Below are 18649 nucleotides of genomic sequence, written 5' to 3' on the forward strand. Positions count from 1 at the left end.
ATCATACATGTTCTCCTGCTGCAGGATGTCAGATCAGGGCAGCCCCAAGGCAGGTGGAGGGCAAGGCAAAGGAGAAACAATGGATGGCCTTATATTTGCTGTTTATCCCAGAAAGCTGGGTGACTGTGGTAACACTGGATAAAAATTAGAGAGAGGCTTCCTTCCCTTCAAGAAGGACACTATCGACACCCAGGGGGCAGAGTCCAAACAAAGAATTGACTAATGCGCCAGGAAGCTGGTGGCTTATTAAACTCAAGTCTTTTCTCTCAGTCTGTTATCTGCTTCAAGTGGGGGTTTTTGCTGGAAGAGACATCTCAGATCCAGAACTGAATTTCTGAATAGACCAAGACTAGCAGACAAATGTAGGCAGATTAAGATTGTGACTAAATCCCCAGAGATTTTCTTGACCAATGTATTATGTTAAGGTTACTGTGTCTATCTTTCTGTCCTTTGAAACAGCTTTGCCAACAGGTTTGTTAAGGCCCGTTGCTGCACAGAATGGGACAGAACTGGTAATCTTGTTTGTGTTGCATGGGACACTCTCCTGTCCCACCCATCCCTGACACTTCAGAGAATTGCTGGTAAAATAACCTGAGCAAGCCATCTACCATGTACTTTGATGCAGAAATACACTTCTTATTGCTCCAATTGCACAATGTTCATATAAATACCCAACAGAAACCCCTAAAGTCTGATGTAACAAAAAAACAAAACAAAACAAACAAACAAAAAAAAACCAACAACAAAAAACCCCAAAACCCTTAAACCCCAAAAAATGGGGATAAGTAGGAAACAGAAATTTCATGACAAATGCTAAGTTCTTGGGCTGCAAATAGGTGACAGCAAGGACAAATTCTCCCTCTTGCAGTTTCACTCAACTTTGAATCTCACAGCCTGAGCAAATACAGATAAAGCTGCAGCACTGCTGGTTCATATACGGTATATAGCAGAAATCCATCTAAGTCAGGGCTTGTCACACCAGAAGAAGTTCATGGAAAAACAAATAAATATGCTCTTAAAAGGTTTGTAGGAACCAATAATAAGAGCTGTATTTACCACAGGTAAGCTTTAAAAGAAAATCTGGACTGTCTGAAATGAAAGGAAAAAGGAGAGGTCTTGTCTGCAGATGCTACATAAGCCAGAGGGTCCAGTTTGGTATGGACATGTTCCAGTGCTTCACATTTATTTGTGTGGATGCAAACATTTCGTTCTCTTTTACTTTTTAGCACAGCTTCAATAGAGTAGTGAAGGCATAGGAAGAAGCAGGTATTTCCCTCCATGTATTATGAGCAGTGGCAACATCCATAGCTGGAGTAAAGGAGATTGGATAGGGCTAACAAATTAGAGAGCAATTATTATTAAACAAATAATTATTACCCACCGCTTTCATTATAACTTTGGGCTGTTTATTCCATTATCTCACTGCCTGCCCTGGGAGCTCAACAAATTGGCCAGGTGTTTGTTGGGGTTATTTCCTCTTCTCCATTAGCTGTTGTTCATTGTGACAGGAGCTCCTGTCTAAATTTCAGTTGGAACCTGCAGGTCTGTCTTAGCAATCAACACCTGGTGGTCTTTGGGAAGCAGCATGGAAGGCTGTGGTGGAGGATCACAGATTGCTATCAGCAAATCAGTAACATTACAAATTAAATATCTAAAATTTGACATTTCCGAGGGGCCAGGTTTATTCCTGGCAATGAACACTGACAAGATTTTTATGCATGGAAAAGACTGCATTCATACTATGGTCACCAAGTGTAGCAGTCTCATTTTCAACTGTTCTGTTAAAAACTGAACAACTGATGGCTACTTCTAAATATCCCAGTGCCACAGTGGTTAATGAGGCCAGCCGTCGTTATCTGGGAGATGCACAGGCGGCTGTCATAGTAGCTGTCACTCACAGCAGCATTAAGTATAAACCAAGGCATTAAAATAACAAACAGGAGAGGAAAGCTGGGCTGCAGAAGGATTATCCCGGGTCCTGTCCATGCTGAAAACACCACATGACCTTCTTCCCAAAATGGTAGGCAATCACTTGGTTGCGTGGCAGTGAGTGATCCCCTGGTGAAACTCTGGAAGGCAGCCTCTTCTCAAAATTACTCCTGCTAGAGATTTTTCTTGTCTGCTTAGAGCATGGATTTCTCTTGGAAGTTTATTTCACTGTTTCTGAAGATGGTGATCTTTTTTTGAGGACTCTGTGCTTCTACCATGCATGACAATGGCTTTCTGTTTGGTGTGTGGTCTACATCTAGCCAAAATTATTTGTCATTTTTACTTTCAGTTTAACTTAGGTTTAATTGTCTTGATTTAAGCCTCTTGCACTAACACTAAGCTGCTTTTGTTTTTACTTTGGATCCAATAATTTTAATGTTTCCTCCATATGGCAGTGAGTTTTTGAAGGAAAAAACAAGGTCTGAGATGAAGTTATTTGAATGGGATTGAAATTTGGAAAGTGAAACTAAAAATATAGATAGGAAATACCAAGTTAATGTGACATAAATGTAGGGAACTCCTGTGTCATATAGACATATTAAAAAAATTGACAACATTTTTCACTTCTTTTGTATCTATAGTGGATGCCTTATGCCTTCAGCAGCTGGATAAGCAGCACAGCTACTCCTTTGGGGTGAATGCCAGGGAATAACAGTTATAAAATACATTTCAGTGATTCTAAACAATGAATTACACCTCCTTGTCAAAAGTATTTTTGTCAAGCAAAACTGGCCTGTGGGCTTATCTGTGAGTGTGGTATGTTTTGTTAGCCAAGTTCCTTTATAGTCACTTGGATCATTAGCACAGGGAGGAATACAGGTGTGCCGACCCAGTTTTTTAGTCCAATAGGTATATTGGTAAATATTCCCCCTTTGAGAATATTTAAGCATTTGTTAAATTGGAAAAACCAATTAATCTGGTAAAACCAATATTGTTTCACCAGAATCTGAATTTGTGTCCTCGTCCAGTTGTGGCTGTGCCCTGCGAGGCCAGGCTGGGGGGCTTTGCTCCCAAACATGGTACTTCAGAGACTACATTCCAATTAGATCTGCAGGCTGAAACATTTCTGTGACCACCCTGAGCTCATTTCATTTCAAACACCCTTGGTTAGCCAAGATCTCCTACTTAAACCAGCTGATTTCAGCTAAACACCTTGGGGAGCAATCATATGATCTCTTCTCTCAAGCCACCCACCAGCTCAGGAGGTCCTGCCGGTCACAGTGGGCCATTTATGACCACAATTGGAGCAAATCTACTTGAACCAGTCTCTATATTGCTTTGCTAAAAGCACAACTCTCTTTTTCCTTGAAAAAAAATGTGTCAGATACAGGAAGTGGCACGTTTCTGCATCTGCTTGCACTCCTTTACTTGCATTTAAGTCTCAGGTTGCTCTCCAAGTTTTAGGTCTGGGCTCCAAGGTGGGAATTTTTTCAGTCCTGACTGATCTAAAGGTAGCCAAAGTTGTTAGAGGATGTATTTTGTTCCATGTGATAGCCATATGGCAATGTCTCTAATGATGGATGATTCTGCTCTGCTTGATGGCAGAAAATATTTGTGTGTCATTAAAATCGTTGTGACAACTATTCACACCATGTCAGTCACAAAACTGGAATAAATTAAATAGAGAGTAAATGGAAAGTGTATTTATTTCCTAGGTACTCCTGTAATGTCCGTCACTCTGAGGCTGCTGAGATGCAGGAGATCTGTGTTCCTGATGGGCATGATAAACGTGGATGAGAAAGTCAGCAGATACTTCAGTTCAGGATCTGGGACCAGCACTAAATTTACATCTGCCTTATCCATGTGGAGAGCTACAGAGAGCTCCCAGCTTGATCCTGCTGTGGCATGTGGCATGTGGCATGGAGCACTGGCACGAGTCAGTGGGGGAGCCACCTGGCAACTTTACCCAATGAAATGATCACAAAACCCTACAATTTGAACCCATACAAAGGGGAAATGCAAATTTAGTCATTAAACTTCTAGCTGAGACAGAACATGGGAGGCAAGGTGCTTGTGTAAATTTGCAAGAGATTCCAGGTTTTCTCAGTGGCCTGAGCCCTCCTGAGCACCTGTAAGGATCCTGAGAGAGTTCTGCTGCCAGCATTAATGGTCTGTGCTTGAGGACAGAGTATAAAAACTCATCCCACTATTCATCTGATGAAGAGTCCCAGCTTTTTGCTGGGATGCTCTGGCAGCTGGCTTATTTGAGGAAAACAAAATAATTTCATTTGATGTTTCACACATCGAAAACATTCACAAAATCTAATCACACTTGCCAAATCCTTTCTTTCTGTTTATAAAAATAAGAATATTACCTTATTGAAGCAGAGTGAAACACCAGCCTTTGGATGTTTAATGGTCTTTGGAAAACTTTTTTTTTTATTTTGAGATCCACTGCTTTCTGATGTGACAGAAAGCACGAACACTGAAATGATGTTTCAGGCTCTATAAACAGAATAACATATTCCAAATATGCACTGTATTCAGAACATGTATTCTTACCTTCTCGGTCTCAGCAAATTTACTGGTTGAGAAAATCTTACTGGAAATCAGTGAAAGCTTTATTTCCTAGTTTTGTTTTTTTCTGCTTTTTTTACCTTTTGGCATTAAAGGATAATGTACTATGTATAATCATAAGAACTTCAGAAATGTTTAAAAATTATGTAAAGTCAGTCCAAGTGGTAGGTAGAATGGCTAGTTTCAGGTTCTCTATGATTTCTTTAAATGTTTTTTTCATCTTTCTGTCTTTTCCTCTAGTGGAGCATAATCTCTGAAGCCAGCAGCAACCAAATCTAAATGGCTAGTATCACAGGGCTAAGTTATACCACATTTTAACTAAGGAGAAGGAAAGGCTAAGTTGTACAAACCTTTAGTTTAGAATTAGATAGAAATTGAACATTCCTTAAATGTTGCCTCATGGAGAGGTGTGCAGATAAATCAAGTCAGCTTTTTTTCTACCTATTTTCTCCTCCAGTTTCCCAGAGCTGATTCCCAGTTCTTTGGCCATAAGGGCTCTTTTGAAGATGCACTGAAAGGCTGCCATAGGTCCTTCTTTTCTTTTATTTTGATTCATGTGGTGCTTTTTAGGATATGCAGGTCCCCAGTCCCTGTGATGCCTTGTGAAGGCTGACCTGGAACAGAGACTAGACAGAGCTGAAGAATAAAGTAGGTATTTATAAGGAGGCCTCAATGGATCCACCTTGGGCAGCACAAGAGCCCAGCCAGGGATACACCCCAGGTGAACCCAAAATGGTCACCAAATGGATGACTGGTCATGGGGTCTCACATTTTTATAAGTTCTGGTCCTTTAGCATATTGGAGTTACTGTCCAGTTACAGCTTTAGCCCATGAAGGCCCATCCTTCTTGTTTTTCTCTCTTCATTCTGCCATTGTTTATGCTCTTGGGCTGAGATTTGGATCATTTGTCCTTGGTCCCCAGTGAGAGAAGGAATTGTTTTGTCTGCCTACTCCATGAAGAGAGCTTACTATCCCCTCATATGAAGCCCAGACCCACATGCTAAAGCAGCACAGAATCTGAAAAATATAAAAGCTAAAACCTGAGGCATCACCTGCTGCACAACCTGGGCACGAGCATTCATGGCCTCAGGTGCCACAGTCACCCCTGCTCGCAAGTCGCGCCTGCTGCTGAAGCGATGCCTCGTGCTGCCTCCATTTGCTGTGCCCCTCTGCTTGGGGTTTCATAACCTCACAAACCACAGCATCACATGCCATGGGGCTGTGCAGATGTAGGAAGTGGACCTGAAAACTAGCAGAGACGATCAGCTGGCAGATAGTCTGTGGAACAGAAATCTCCAGTGCAGGCACGCTCACAGGGGTTTGATCTGCAAGATATGAAAGTGTCTGAACCTCCATTCAGAAATATTGAGACTCTTCTGCAAAGTACAACAGGGATCTGGACCAGCAGCAACGGGACTAAAAAATAAAACCAAACAAAATCACAGCTAAAACTGTGATTAGAAAAAATATTTTAATATGACATGTTAATACTACCTTTCAGTATAACTAAAATGTAGTATCAACATGTTCCACCATATTTTTTTTGCCAAAAAAATGGCTCTGTTCTACTTACCTGGTAGATATCATGATTTCTGTGCACAAATTTTTTCTTTACATGTTGGCACCTCACAACTGAAATTTTATTTTGCCTCCTAGTTTGCTTGAAAATGAGTGTCAAGCAGAGTTCAGCTCTCCCTTACACAGAGTGAGTTTTAAAGACATCACTCCATATACACATACATAAACAAACAAACCCGAGGGTCTCTGCCTTTTAGACACACCCATTTCCCTCCCCCTTCAGCCAGTAAACAGCTTCTGGCTGCAGATTTGATCCTTTATGGAAGAGATTTTTAAGATGCTGGCTGACCTGTCCAGCACCCTGGTAATCCTCAAATCATCTGCTCACTCCCACACTCACGAGGAGATGTCACCAAAAAGGTTTGTTGACAAGCTTCTGCTGCACTAAGGACAAGTCTGTGAAACTGCCACTATCTTACTCAGTTCAACTTCACCACATGGTTGCATAAAACTTTGCCTCCTGACAATTTCGCCAAGACTGTTGACAGAAGATTGTATGGAAAAAATACTTTTGGTTTCCAGTTCATTTTGGCTTAGATTAGATTGACACTGATCTGTATAACAGTTTGTGGACTCATTTAATTATTTTTTTTAATTTACAAGTTGGTTTTTTTTGAAGTCTGAACGTCCTTTCCATGCACGTTCTCATAAAATGCATTTTAAGCATCAAAATACATAATTTATATTTGCATGAAACTAAAATATTTTAATTAGATTCATGTCAGTTATTCAGTTTTTATTGTTTCCATATACAGTGATTAATTCTCAGGTCTTAACAAGAACTTGTATGGCAAAAAGTCAGTAATTTAGTGATAAAATAAAAACGGTGATATTATAAGCACCTATGAATCCTTCAATCAAATTTTGCATTGAGTAATAAGTACTAATCTCAGCTAAACTGTTTTGTTACACATACAGCATGCTGTGATCCCAAACAACTCCTTAATCCACTATTTTAATAATAGCCTATGGATTAAGGGATCTATACTGTATACTGACACAATGTATTGAGTTCAGGGTCTATAGATGAACATTTCTGTGATCTATTTTAATGGCACACAAGCCATCATAGCATTATGGTGTCAACAAGGCTGCAGATTATCTCCTGGCTTTCAAAGCATTCTGCAGGAAAGCGAGTTTAATGAATCTCCAGAAAGGTGAAAACATTATCAAATCTATAGGGAGACAGGACTTTGACATAAAAGTGATCATATAATAACCAACAAGCATTTTTATATAATCAACTATAAGATACACAGAATGTTTGGAGTTTTGAAATCTGTCAAAATAACAATGTTAAGAAGGACAGTCTGCTTTCTTGACCACTCCTTCTCAGCATGTGCATCATCATTTTCTCCTGGCATCCTCATTTCCTCTCACAATTTGCCACTATTTCACATAGGAAGCCCATCATGATGCACTTCACTTTTTAAAATTAACTTGCTCCAGTTAGCCCCGTGTCTGTTATATTCCTGCTCCTGAACTACAGCGTCGCTGCCTCGCTTTAAGTCAAACCACAGTGCCCGAGCAGAGGTTCTCCAGCACCAGTGCAAAGGAGAGGAGTGTCCCCACCACCCACTTCACATGGAAACATCACCATCTGCTAAGGTCATTTTCCCCAAGCTCTGCCTGTAGTCAGGGAAAGGACACACTCCTGCTGGAGTAGGAGTTGTTGCTGCCAGCTCATATGAAACCCAGTGCAGAAACCACACCTCTTTCTGTAATAGATCACCTGCTTCCACCTGGAGAACTGGCAAACACATCTCTCCAAAGCCTCTTACAAACTCTTGCTTACCAGTTGTTTCCCCTGTCTCCCCAGCCCTCCCCACCTTCTCATCTTTCCCAGCCAGTGTACAGAGCACACAGGATATGTTCTGCTTTGCAGCATGAAAATACTTTGACTTTTCTGAATGCCAGTGGTTCCATGGAGCTACTATTCAATAATCTCCTCCCAAAATTGCGTAGTACATAACAGCATCTGAATTGTACGGCAACAAATTCACTGTAATGTCCTCCTGATGCCTGGAAGCAGGAATTCTTCATATCTCTTATCAAGCATTTTCTTCCATTTATGGCTGGACCTGTTCTCCTAGTTTATACTCCCTGCAGCTTCACATCAGCTACTGGCCCTTTGTTTTTTCCAGATGTTTCTGCCTTCTTTTCCTATCTGTTGATGATGCTTAACAGCATCCCCAATTTACTGTGGAAGGGAAGAGTTTGATTTCAAAGGTGGAGAACCAGATTTGGACAAGCAACCTCCAGAGAACATCCCAGGTAAGCAGGGGTATTTACCTTTCCTGAGATCTGGAGAGGATCCAAGAGCATAAAGCTGTGGATTTCCCCGGGTTCCATAGGATGATGGTAGCAGGGACTCTCTGCCTTTCCCAAGTGGAGGAAGCAGCTGCCTGGGTGGTTCTTCTGAGGTAGCAGAGAAAGGAAAGCTACTTTGGGCCCTTCAAGACCACAGAGAAAGCTTTTCCTGACAAAATGATCCTGTCTCAATATACCAGGGCTATTCAATCTATTTTCACCAAAATCCACCTTCCATCACTCTATATGCCCCAGACTCTACATGGATTTATGGGGGATTAAAACACTCTGCACTGCTGGGATACGACACACACTGCAATTCCATTGAACATAACGGTGCAATGAATAGACACTGGGCAATTAATTTTTCATCGTGAAAATGCTGGCTTATTTCTAGTTGTATGATAACACAGTTTTGGGGAAGGTTCTCAAAACTTTTTGGTGCTGGAAAGCACATTCCTCCTTTCTCATCCTACAGGAGGAGATGTGCAACATGAGGGAGTGCTGTGAGCTGTCTGGTCTCGGGTTTCTGTGGTTGAGATGACCCCTGAGCTATTAGAAAGTCTCTTTTTTCCCAGCCCCGGGACCGAAGAAGAAGTGGAGATTCGTCAGTTCTGCTTTTCAAGATTGTTTATTTTTCCTTATCTATTACATTCTTTCTCTGACCTGCTGAGATCTGTCCAGCAGGTCGGATTGTGGCACAGTGTCTGCCCTGGGGGTGGTATTAACTTTTTATACTAAGAACTACGTGTACTTTATTTACAATAATTTTCCAATACCTGTCACCTATGTCAGACGGTCTGTTTCTACTCTAAACTAATCAAAAAGTGTCACCATTCCAGCAGAAGATGGAGGACAAGAAGAAGGAGAAGAAGGACAGGACATGCCCAGATTCCTCCATCTTGCTTCTTGAACCCCCATTCTAAAATCCCAAAATTCTACTTTTTCGCCCTGTGACAAATTAACTATCATTCTACTCAAACTCCTATGGCTTGTAAATCTTCACACAAAGTTGGTCATTTTTTCCATGGACTAAAATCGAAGGCACAGGTGTCTTTGACTCCATGCCAGGGTCTCTGAGCCCCTTGCCAGGGTCTCGACTCACCCAGGGCAGCCAGAGGAATGTCCTGGGTTCTGACAGTCTGGTGGCACAGGAGGCACGGCAGGACAAATCTCCCTGGGTGATCTGTGGTCTCCAAGCTGGGAGGCAGCAGACACTTGGGCAGGTAGGAGGTCAGGCCCAAAGCAGGATGCTCACCACAGGAGCACTGTAACACTGCTGGCCAGCAAAAACCAGTGCCTGTCAGAGAGAGGCACAGGAGCCTCAGCCAGATTCATGCCAACAGTTATTTGTTTCCCAGTGTTGCACAACGAGCTGAGGAGGACCTCCTTTTATGTTCACACAAACACAGAGAGGAAGGCACAACATGCCTTGGCTGTTATGATGCTCATTTCTCTCTTGAAAATCAAAGTAAATGAGTGTCAAGAGGACACTGACATGCAATAGCTTCAGGCAGCAGCACGGCTCTTTTTTTCCACTAAGATGCCAATAAAAAATTTCTTTTTATCAGCATGGCTATTAATAGTTCTACAGTACTGCAGTAGTACACTGCTTCTTTTCCCCCTTCTCATTCAAAAATACTTGGGTTTGTCACTATCATACCATTAAGAGATCATCAAAGAATTAGAAAATGCTTGTAGAACAAGGACCACCACATATTCTGCCAAAATATTTGGTTTGCTCTTTTGTAGCAACCTTATTCGTTCAACATCTCAAAAGACCCTAGACCAAGATTACAAATAAGGTGTTTGAAATCCAGCAATTTAAAAAAATACTGTACATTAAATGTACACTGTGTTTGGTGTGAAGCTTTATTGAAATATGAGAAGAAAAACTGATAGGTAGTTATCCTTTTTTAGAATATTTTTCCTAATCCTTTATAGTTGCTAAATTATTTTCACCAGCACAGTCCATGAGTCATTCGACCTTCATACTTTATTATTTATCTGAGAAATTGCAGGATCCCTCTCTCTGATTAATTTGTGTGCAGTTATCTCTCGTTGAGCTGCAACATTTGTGCACATGAGATTTTGCAAGGAGACACAGAAACCAAAAGCACCCACAGAAGTGTCCTGATTTTGATGAGCAGTCCCAAATTAGCTCAGCAACCCTTTTCTGCACGTATTCCTCATGTACACATGGCTCCAGGGGTCTTAACCCCAAGCATACCGCTGCTAAAGGATTCACATCCTCAAAAGTACCTCACACCTAACTCTTGAGGATGCCAGTGAGAGTTAGGCCCATAAATGCCTTCTGAGCATCCTGGAAAATGTTATACTGCCTTAATCCAATTAAGTGAAAACTTAGCATCTTTAAAAGGCTTCCCATTTTAAAAGGACGAGACAGATGTAGTATTTTTCCCAGAATACAGAAGGGAAAAGTTGGTAATGAGATTTAATTAATGCCCTGTGTTCCCATGATCATTTACAACTCAAAGGGATGCAACAGGCCAGGATAGTCCACGTTTGCCAGCCCTGGTTGATGCAAAACCCATGCTCAGCTGCTAATGCTGAAGAAAGGTTACTTGGACTTCTGACAAAGCCTGAAAGCTGCTCATATCAGCACAGTGTCCTGCCTCTCCCTGATGTCACACTAAATGCTGTTCCTGCAAGGAAGATTCTTCTCTTGTCTCTGGTGACCAGTGACAGGACTCGATGGAAAGGCAGGAAAATGTGTCAGGGAGGTTTTGGTTTGGTATCAAAAAAAGGTTCTGTCCCCAGAGGGTTGGGCCCTGGAACAGGCTCCCCGGGAAGTGGTCACAGCACCAGCCTGACAGAGCTCAAGGAGTGTTTGGATAATGCTCTCAGGCACGTGGTGTGACTCTTGGGATGCCCTGTGGAGGGTCAGGAGTTGGACTTTGATGATCCTTGTGGGTCCCTTCCCGCTCAGGATAGTCTATGGTTCCATGATGCACATTTCAGGGGTTCTGCCTGCTCCGGCTGTACCCCTGCTCACATCCTCTCCAGGCTGCTGCTCTGCTCTGCTCTCTCTACAGGGAGCCATAGAGAAACAACAGCCAAGAGGGTCTAGCAGGTGTCACACATATCTTTTTCTTTCCCCACTGCAGGCCATCCTCATCAGTGAAGTGTGGAAGGAGAGCACTTTGTACACCTGGGAGTCTTGGAGCTGGAAGGGGAAAAGACAAGAGAGGTGCCAGGAAGGAAATCTGTCCCTACAGAAATAAGAGGGGGGCAAGGAAACAAGTCCAAGGTTCTCCTCCACCATGTTGTGCAATATCATCCTGCACGAGGAAGTTCCCCAAGGAGGTAAGGCTGGAAGGAGGAGAGAGCAAAGGAGGAAACAGTGACAGGAGGGAGAAGGAGCAGTCTTTGCCACACGCAGTTCAGTGGACCTGTGCTGAGAAGGGTTAGCACTGTCAAGCTGCTGGTGATTAGGAAATGTTTGTTATCACAGTGTGTCAGATTCAGGTGGTATCACCCACGACTTGCACGCAAGATTACATGGGGGAGGGACGCTGAGCGCAGGTCACGTTCACGGTTCAGCACAGCTCTGCAAAACAGCACATTTTATTTTTGCTAGGAGGGGAAGCTCATGCTTTGCTGACACCACTTCCCCAGTTAAGCGATGCTAAGCCACACTGGAAAATTTCCACGCAGCTCACTGACGAAGAAAAGCCAATTGTATGTCGGGAAAAGAACAAAGTCATATGGCAAAACTCAGTGACCCTGGAAAAGAAAAAGCCCTTCCATGGAGACTTGGGATGAACCTACATGGATGTGATCCTGGGTTTTCCAAGGAATGGGGGCACTGGCTTGGGGTGTTCCGTTATCCATCTCCTGGTTTTATGAAAGCCGCTGCAATTGAGTGTCTTGGGGATGTCTCTCCCATGGCCAGGGCAACATGTTCAGCAATTGTGGAAGGGCAGAAATGAAAGATAACAAGACAGAGAGGTGACATGATCCAAGTGTGTGTCCTTTGGAAAGGAAGCTGAAATATCTACAATATTGGAGGACTTGCTGGGATTACGCTTTGTGGCTCTGGCACGTTCGAGCATCATGGCAAAGAAAATTATATTATATGCTCAGTCTAAGTTTGGACTGATGGAAAATAGAATCAGAATCCCTATTTCCTTTTCCGGACCCTTCTCAAGTTTGTTTCTTTCCCACCCCGCCCACTGCTACTTCCTATGTTATCTTCGGCCTTGTCTCTTTATCCTCTGCACGAACGAACCGTTCCCACTCACGGCAGTCACTCTCGCACTGGGGGGGAGTGGAGCTGGAGCATCCCGGCCACCGCGGGCTCCGGGGCCGAGAGGCGCTGGAGCAGCGGGAGAGCGGCAGCAGCCCGGGAGCGCGCTTTGCCCTGACGTCACAGCCGAGCGCGCGGCGGGGGCGTGCCGCGGGCGCCGCTGGCACAGCCAATGGGAGCGCGGGGCGCGTCGCAGAAGAGCCAATGGGAGCGCGGGGCGTGTGGCGGCGGCGCGATGGCGGCGGGGCTGTGCTGGCGGGCCGGGCTGCGCGCGGGGAGGCGGAGACTGTGAGTGACGGGCGGCGCGCGCGCGGGCGGGGCGGGGCGCGGGACCCCCGGCGCCACCTCCTCCCCCCCTCCCCTCCCCCTCCCCGCTGGAGCCGCGCCCGGCCGGGGCTCCCCCGGTCCCCCCGGGTGAGCCGGGGCCGGCCGGGCCCGCGGCGTCCGGGCTGCCCTCGGGCACGGGCATCGTGGGAATGGTAGTCGGCTTCCTGCTCTAGGGGACGGTGTCCCTGCCCGCGGCGGGGGAATTGGAATGAGATGGTGTTTTAGGTCCCTTCCGACCCAAACTGTTCGTGATTGCTCCCGTTACCGGAACGTTGCCCTTGCCCAGCTGTCCGCTTTGGTGCAGCTCCTGCCCGGAGGGTGACCTTGGGTCTTTCCCATTCGTGCGCCCGGCCCTGGAGCGAGCGGGCTCCTCAGGGCCCCCGTGCCCCATTTCCCGCAGGGGGAGCGGGGCCAGGCGGGCCGGATCCGCACCGGTGGCTTTCCCGTTGTTCAAGGAGCATCCTGTGCCGCCTGCTCCATCGATGGCCCGGCATAAGTGGTGATGTGGGCAGAAGCGGGGCTGCCAGAGGCCCCCCCAGCATCCCTTATCCTTGGGATATCCTGGGAGCCGCCTGGGAGCCCGGGAGGTGCGGAATCCCCGTGCTCCTGCGGCGGCAGTGCCTGGGTGAGGGAAGGTTGTGTAGGCAACGTATGTGCACTTGTCAAGGGCCCGAAACCACCAGGTGCTTTCCCACAGGTGAATAGCTGTCAGGAATAGCAGGGATTTCGGGCGGGATCCTGGGAAAAGCTCTGCTTTAAATAGAGGATCGCCGTACAGGTCGGTGTTACAGGATCAGGCTCCGAGTGACAAACGCCACGGAGGACAAAGGCTCCGCTGCACCTTCCTCCTGGAGAAGTGTGCAGGTTTCATGTCCAGCTTTCTGCCTGCAGGTGTGTGCCTGCCTGTTCCCGGTAGGCAGGGAGTGACTTCTGCCAGAGAGAGTGATTGATGGGTCTGTGCTCATTTAAGGCAAGTTTTCAACTGTACTGCTAGAAAAAGAACACCCTTGTTTTTTTAGTATTGATATTAGGAAGGTAATAAAGTGTTAATTCATTTTAATATCAATATTTAAAGCTTTAAATTCTCGCATTCTCTGCTGAGACCATGGTTCTGTAAATATTTTATAGCTGAGTGACAAAAGCCTATGCGGTCTGTAAAACTGTAACGTAGATGTTACTGTGAACATGCAATATTGATGCTGGTGTTCTTGGGGAGCCTCAGGGACAGCTGAAGTGCTTTGTGCTGTGCTAGAGGCACACTGAAGAGCCCAGTAAGTCCATGTCAGTCATTCCTGCCCACAGTAATGTCCTGCCTAGCACCCAGGGTCATTTTTCCAGCCTACCTCCTTCAGTGCGCTTTTACAGCCAGCTTCTGGGGAGGATGCGTACATATGCATGCCTTTTTTTCCCCTTGTTTTCCTCTCCATAGTAGTGCAGAATCATAAATGCTATGCCTTGCTATTTCTGGTCATGAAGAATTTTGAATATTCATACTGTGGGGGGAAGAGGAATCTACACAGTGTGAGGTCAGTTGGGTGATGACATTCATGTGGGTGCAGCACCGATTCAGGGCTGGGAGAGGAGGCTGCCTGCATGCCCATGGTGAGGCTGCCTTCTTCCAGCTGTGGCTCAGAAGGGGCTTCCTTGGCTGCTGCTGCCATGGATTGGGACATGGCTGCCAGGCATCACAACACCCTTGCATGACTTCCAGAAGATGTGATGGCCTCCCCGTGGTGGGATTTGACTGCTCCATGGCATCAGTGCTGCTGTGGAGCCCAAGAGGCCACCAAGGGCAGGTTGAGACCACAGAATTTTGGGCATCCAAGCAGTCAGAGACCACAGCAGGATGAGGCATGAGGAGTTCTTGCTCACTTTTGAGCTAGGCAGCCATGGGGCTGTGTGCACTTGGGAGAGAAAATACAGGGATGACTTCAAATGTCAACAATCAATGAACACGTTGATTGGATTTAATTAGCCCTTGTGTCCCACAGAGCTCTCTGCCATACTGTTGGATTGGACCCTAATTACAGCAGGTACCTCCGATGTAGATACCTGCCTTTCCAGCTGCTGCCCTCCTTCTTCATGTGCGTTCTGCTGCCCCTGTGAGGCTGGGGGGAAGCAGTGCTGCCCGGAAAAGGTGAACCAAGAGTTTGTGCTATTATCAGGCAGGTACCCAGAGCTGGTTTTTCTTATTTGCCATGTTCCAGGGCCTACTGGGCTCTTTCTGCCTGTGAAAGATCTTTGTATTGGAAAAAGTTAAAAAAACCCCTTCATCCAGCTGTTTTTTAGTAGCAAGTGCAGCTGGTTTTGCTGTTGCTCTCTCATTGCTTGGTGATTGTGCTGTAAGAGAAGAGCATTGCACATGTAATCACGGTCACCTGTTTGCCCTCAGCAAGCCAAGTGCACGTTGGCCTCACCCATGTACAAGAGGGTTTTATTACATGTATTCATTTACATGGCATGCTCCAGGCAGATCCATACCCACATGCCTGTACTAAATCAGTCAAAGGCAGCAGCCACATCTCAGTGGAACACTGCAGAGTATGGAATATGCAGTGTGGGCATGTGGAGCCTGTTGTGCCAAAGGTGCAGACACCGGCATGCCTGCTAGGAACAAAGGAGCCTGACGAGTACTAACCCCGTGTCAGATCTTCTTCAGAGACTCTGCCTATGTCATTTAAAATTTCTAGCATTGGGAGTTTCTTTTCTCATCATCAGTTCTCATCATCTTCCTTCCCAGGAGTCCACCACTTCTGTGTCTTGGGTTTCAGGCTCCAAGTCTGTGTCTGCTTGGTAAATGAGTGAAGATGTTGTTTTTCATGTATTGGACACTGGAGGGTGCTAATGCAATGGGAGCTGAAATTGTTCTAGCAAATTAAAGGGTTCCCTTTTGTTAGTTGTGAAATAGTTTCATTCTTTGTTGCAGGGTTTAAATGGAAAGACATGAATTGTGGTCCCTACCAGTTGCTGATCCTGTTCAGCGTGTGCAGAGCTGTGACCAAGAATATCAATAAAGTGTTATGTCTGTGAGGGATTTCTTTCCTTAACCTCAATCAAAAAAATCACTCATTTTATGTTCTACACATTTTTAAGTGTGTCTTTCGAGATTGTGGCCTCGGGGTGAAAATTATTTGAAAGTGTGACTTTCTAGTGATAAAAACACTTTATCTGGCAGAATTGTTGAGCTGCATGTGCAGAGTCTGCTTTTCTACAAGGTCACTTTGGTTCACCCAAACGAATATTGTTGTGTTGCTAGTGAGGTGAGAACCTGATAGCAGCTCACATTGGGGAGGGCACCCACTGGGGACACTCTGAGCACCACTAATCAAGTCCCTGGCATTGCGATCCTGTCTCTGGGGGTGGACCTGATGGAGACTCAGTCTACCTTGCAACCAGCATTGCTGGCTGTATGTGAGGGCATTCCATCCCAGGGAATGTGTGTAGGATGGGGTGTTCCATCAGCCATCACTGCTAGGCCAGCTGAAGCCCGTTACAAAACTGAGCCTTAGCTCTGGTGTTTCAAATTCATTCAAACATTTTTGTCAGGTTAAAGTTACATTGAGAGGTCTTACAGCAAAGGAGGTATTACCTGTTCACTCTGCTCCAGCTTTCTGCTCAGCTAGGTCTCTGCTCTCCTTTGCCCTTGGCAGGAAGACACAGGGCCTATATAAGGTGCCTGTTGTGCACGCTGGCAGCTCCACATTTGGCATGTGGAGGACTGTGAAACAACTGCCCGAGCCAGTTTTCATCCTGGCAGCAGCAGAGGTATGATGACGGATAATTAATGCTAATGAGAAGCAGGGTGCAAAGCTGAGTGTGTCCAGCAAATCACCACTGGCACCTCAAGTGGTCTGCTAAAGCCTGTGCTGTTCTGGACACTCCTGTGTGCTCCTGTACCTGGCCTTGCAAACTCATTACCCAAATGAAAGCCAGTATTTGTAAAATGTGTGAGCAAACAGAACTGGGGACAAATACATCTTCCTTAGCAGCCTTTCTTGTTTGATGTGCGTTGCAAATGAGTTACTCCTCTGTCTTATTTATTTTCCAAATGAGTTGGGCTGTCCTCTCCTGGAAAATACTGTTATCTTGCTGTCTTATATCAGTCAGGTTTTATTCTCTCACAGGTGTTGAGGTTTGCTTACATATGGTTCAACTTTTATTTCTTTTAAAAATAAGCAGTTTTTTCCTGAATTCCTCCTTGAACTGAAGATGTATATGAGCCTGTGAATAAGGAAACCAGAATCTCCTTTTCTGATGCCAGTAGGGGCCTGCTGTTCATCTTGCAACCAGAAGCACGGACAATTTCACAGCAGAGTCACTTGGGTGTTTATCAGAAGCAGCAGAAATGTACCCAGTTAAAAGTTTACACTTATTTTGCCAAGAGTTTTAGTAGCTTACCAGAATAGGGTTATAAGGGGATGTGAGCAGAAAAGCTTTTTAAAATCATTGTAATAAGTAGTGGTACTGAAGACACTCTGCTTAAGAGTAGTCTAAGCACACAGATGAAGTCAAAGCAGACAGAAGGAGATCTGGTTGACTGTATTGGTCTGGTTTAGCAGCTTTCAGAGAAGACTGCTTCTTCCATTACAGCTCCATGCTTCCAAGCAGAGAGCCAGGGTATGCATCCTGGTGCTGTTTCCAGAACCAGCGTGCTAGCTGTGGTGCCAAAAGGATTTGAATTTGTGCATTTTATGTAGATGTTGTCCTAACTTAGAGTGGGAGACCTTTCTCCAGGAGAGAAGGTTAATGAATTTGTGCATTTTATGTAGATGGTGTCCTGACTTGGAGTGGGAGACCTTTCTCCAGGAGAGAAGGTTAATGGACCTCCCACCAAACCTGCGTGTGTGATTGCACTGAGTTTAAACACTGCCAGCTGTGGGATGGCATCTTGAGGTCCAGTGCCAGCCCTGCTTGGGGGCCCTGCATGGGAAAGGAGGGGGTGTGTGCCCTTGGTGGGTGCTCAGTGCCTTCCATCGTTGAGCTTTCACACACTTGAGCAGTATTTCTTGACTACTCATAAAGCCTGGGGAGTGGGATACCTGGAGTTTTCATACCTGTTGGGGAGATTGGGCTGCTGTACTTGAGGTCTCTTGTCTTAAGAACCATTCTGGCAGGTGAAAGCCCCTTGATGCTAAGAGCTTTGTAGAATTTCTGCTGATGAACCTCCGTTTATCTCCTCCTGTCCTCTGCACATCATGTGAGTTTCTGGTGGTGGTTTTTCCTGGATCCCTTTCTCACACCTCCCCGAGTTCTGAACCTCCTTGTTTGGGAAGGGGAAACACTCAATTTGCCCTTATTTTGTCAGCTGGGCTGTGCATGGAGGTGTTTCTCCAGCCACTGCCCTTTTATGCACTTTTCTCTTCCACCCCACAAGGCTGAGGAGCACAGCAGGTCTGCAGAACTTCGACTGCAAGTGGGTCTGGAGGTCAGCTTGTGGTTACTTAGCCCCGGGATGTTGAACAAATCTCCTTCATATATTTTCCCTTATTTTCTGGTCAGACCTATATTTACTTCTCAGGTCTCCCTGTGCCCTTTAAATCTCCTGGCATCACTGGTGTAAAATAGGATTTGCCTGTCCCTGTGAAATGGGCATCTCTGTAGCTGCTTGCCCTGCCTTCTCTAGCTCTTTGTGGGACAGGGCTGTCCAGTTGTCATTGT

The 18649-nt window shown here is 45.3% G+C and overlaps 1 protein-coding gene across 4 annotated transcripts in view; it reads left to right on the forward strand.

Moving 5' to 3' along the window:
* Positions 1-12870: 12870 nt before the first annotated feature.
* The window catches only part of CLYBL (citramalyl-CoA lyase), a 165035-nt gene continuing 159256 nt past the window's right edge, over positions 12871-18649 (forward strand). For all 4 annotated transcript variants that reach the window (XM_059839285.1, XM_059839286.1, XM_059839287.1 and 1 more), the window contains exon 1: positions 12871-12952. In XM_059839285.1, the coding sequence (XP_059695268.1) occupies positions 12900-12952 (53 nt within the window). In that variant the 5' untranslated portion in view covers positions 12871-12899. The remainder of the gene's footprint in view (positions 12953-18649) is intronic.

This window comes from Haemorhous mexicanus, chromosome 2 (assembly GCF_027477595.1).
Source record: "Haemorhous mexicanus isolate bHaeMex1 chromosome 2, bHaeMex1.pri, whole genome shotgun sequence".
Classification (NCBI taxonomy): Eukaryota; Metazoa; Chordata; class Aves; order Passeriformes; family Fringillidae; genus Haemorhous; species Haemorhous mexicanus.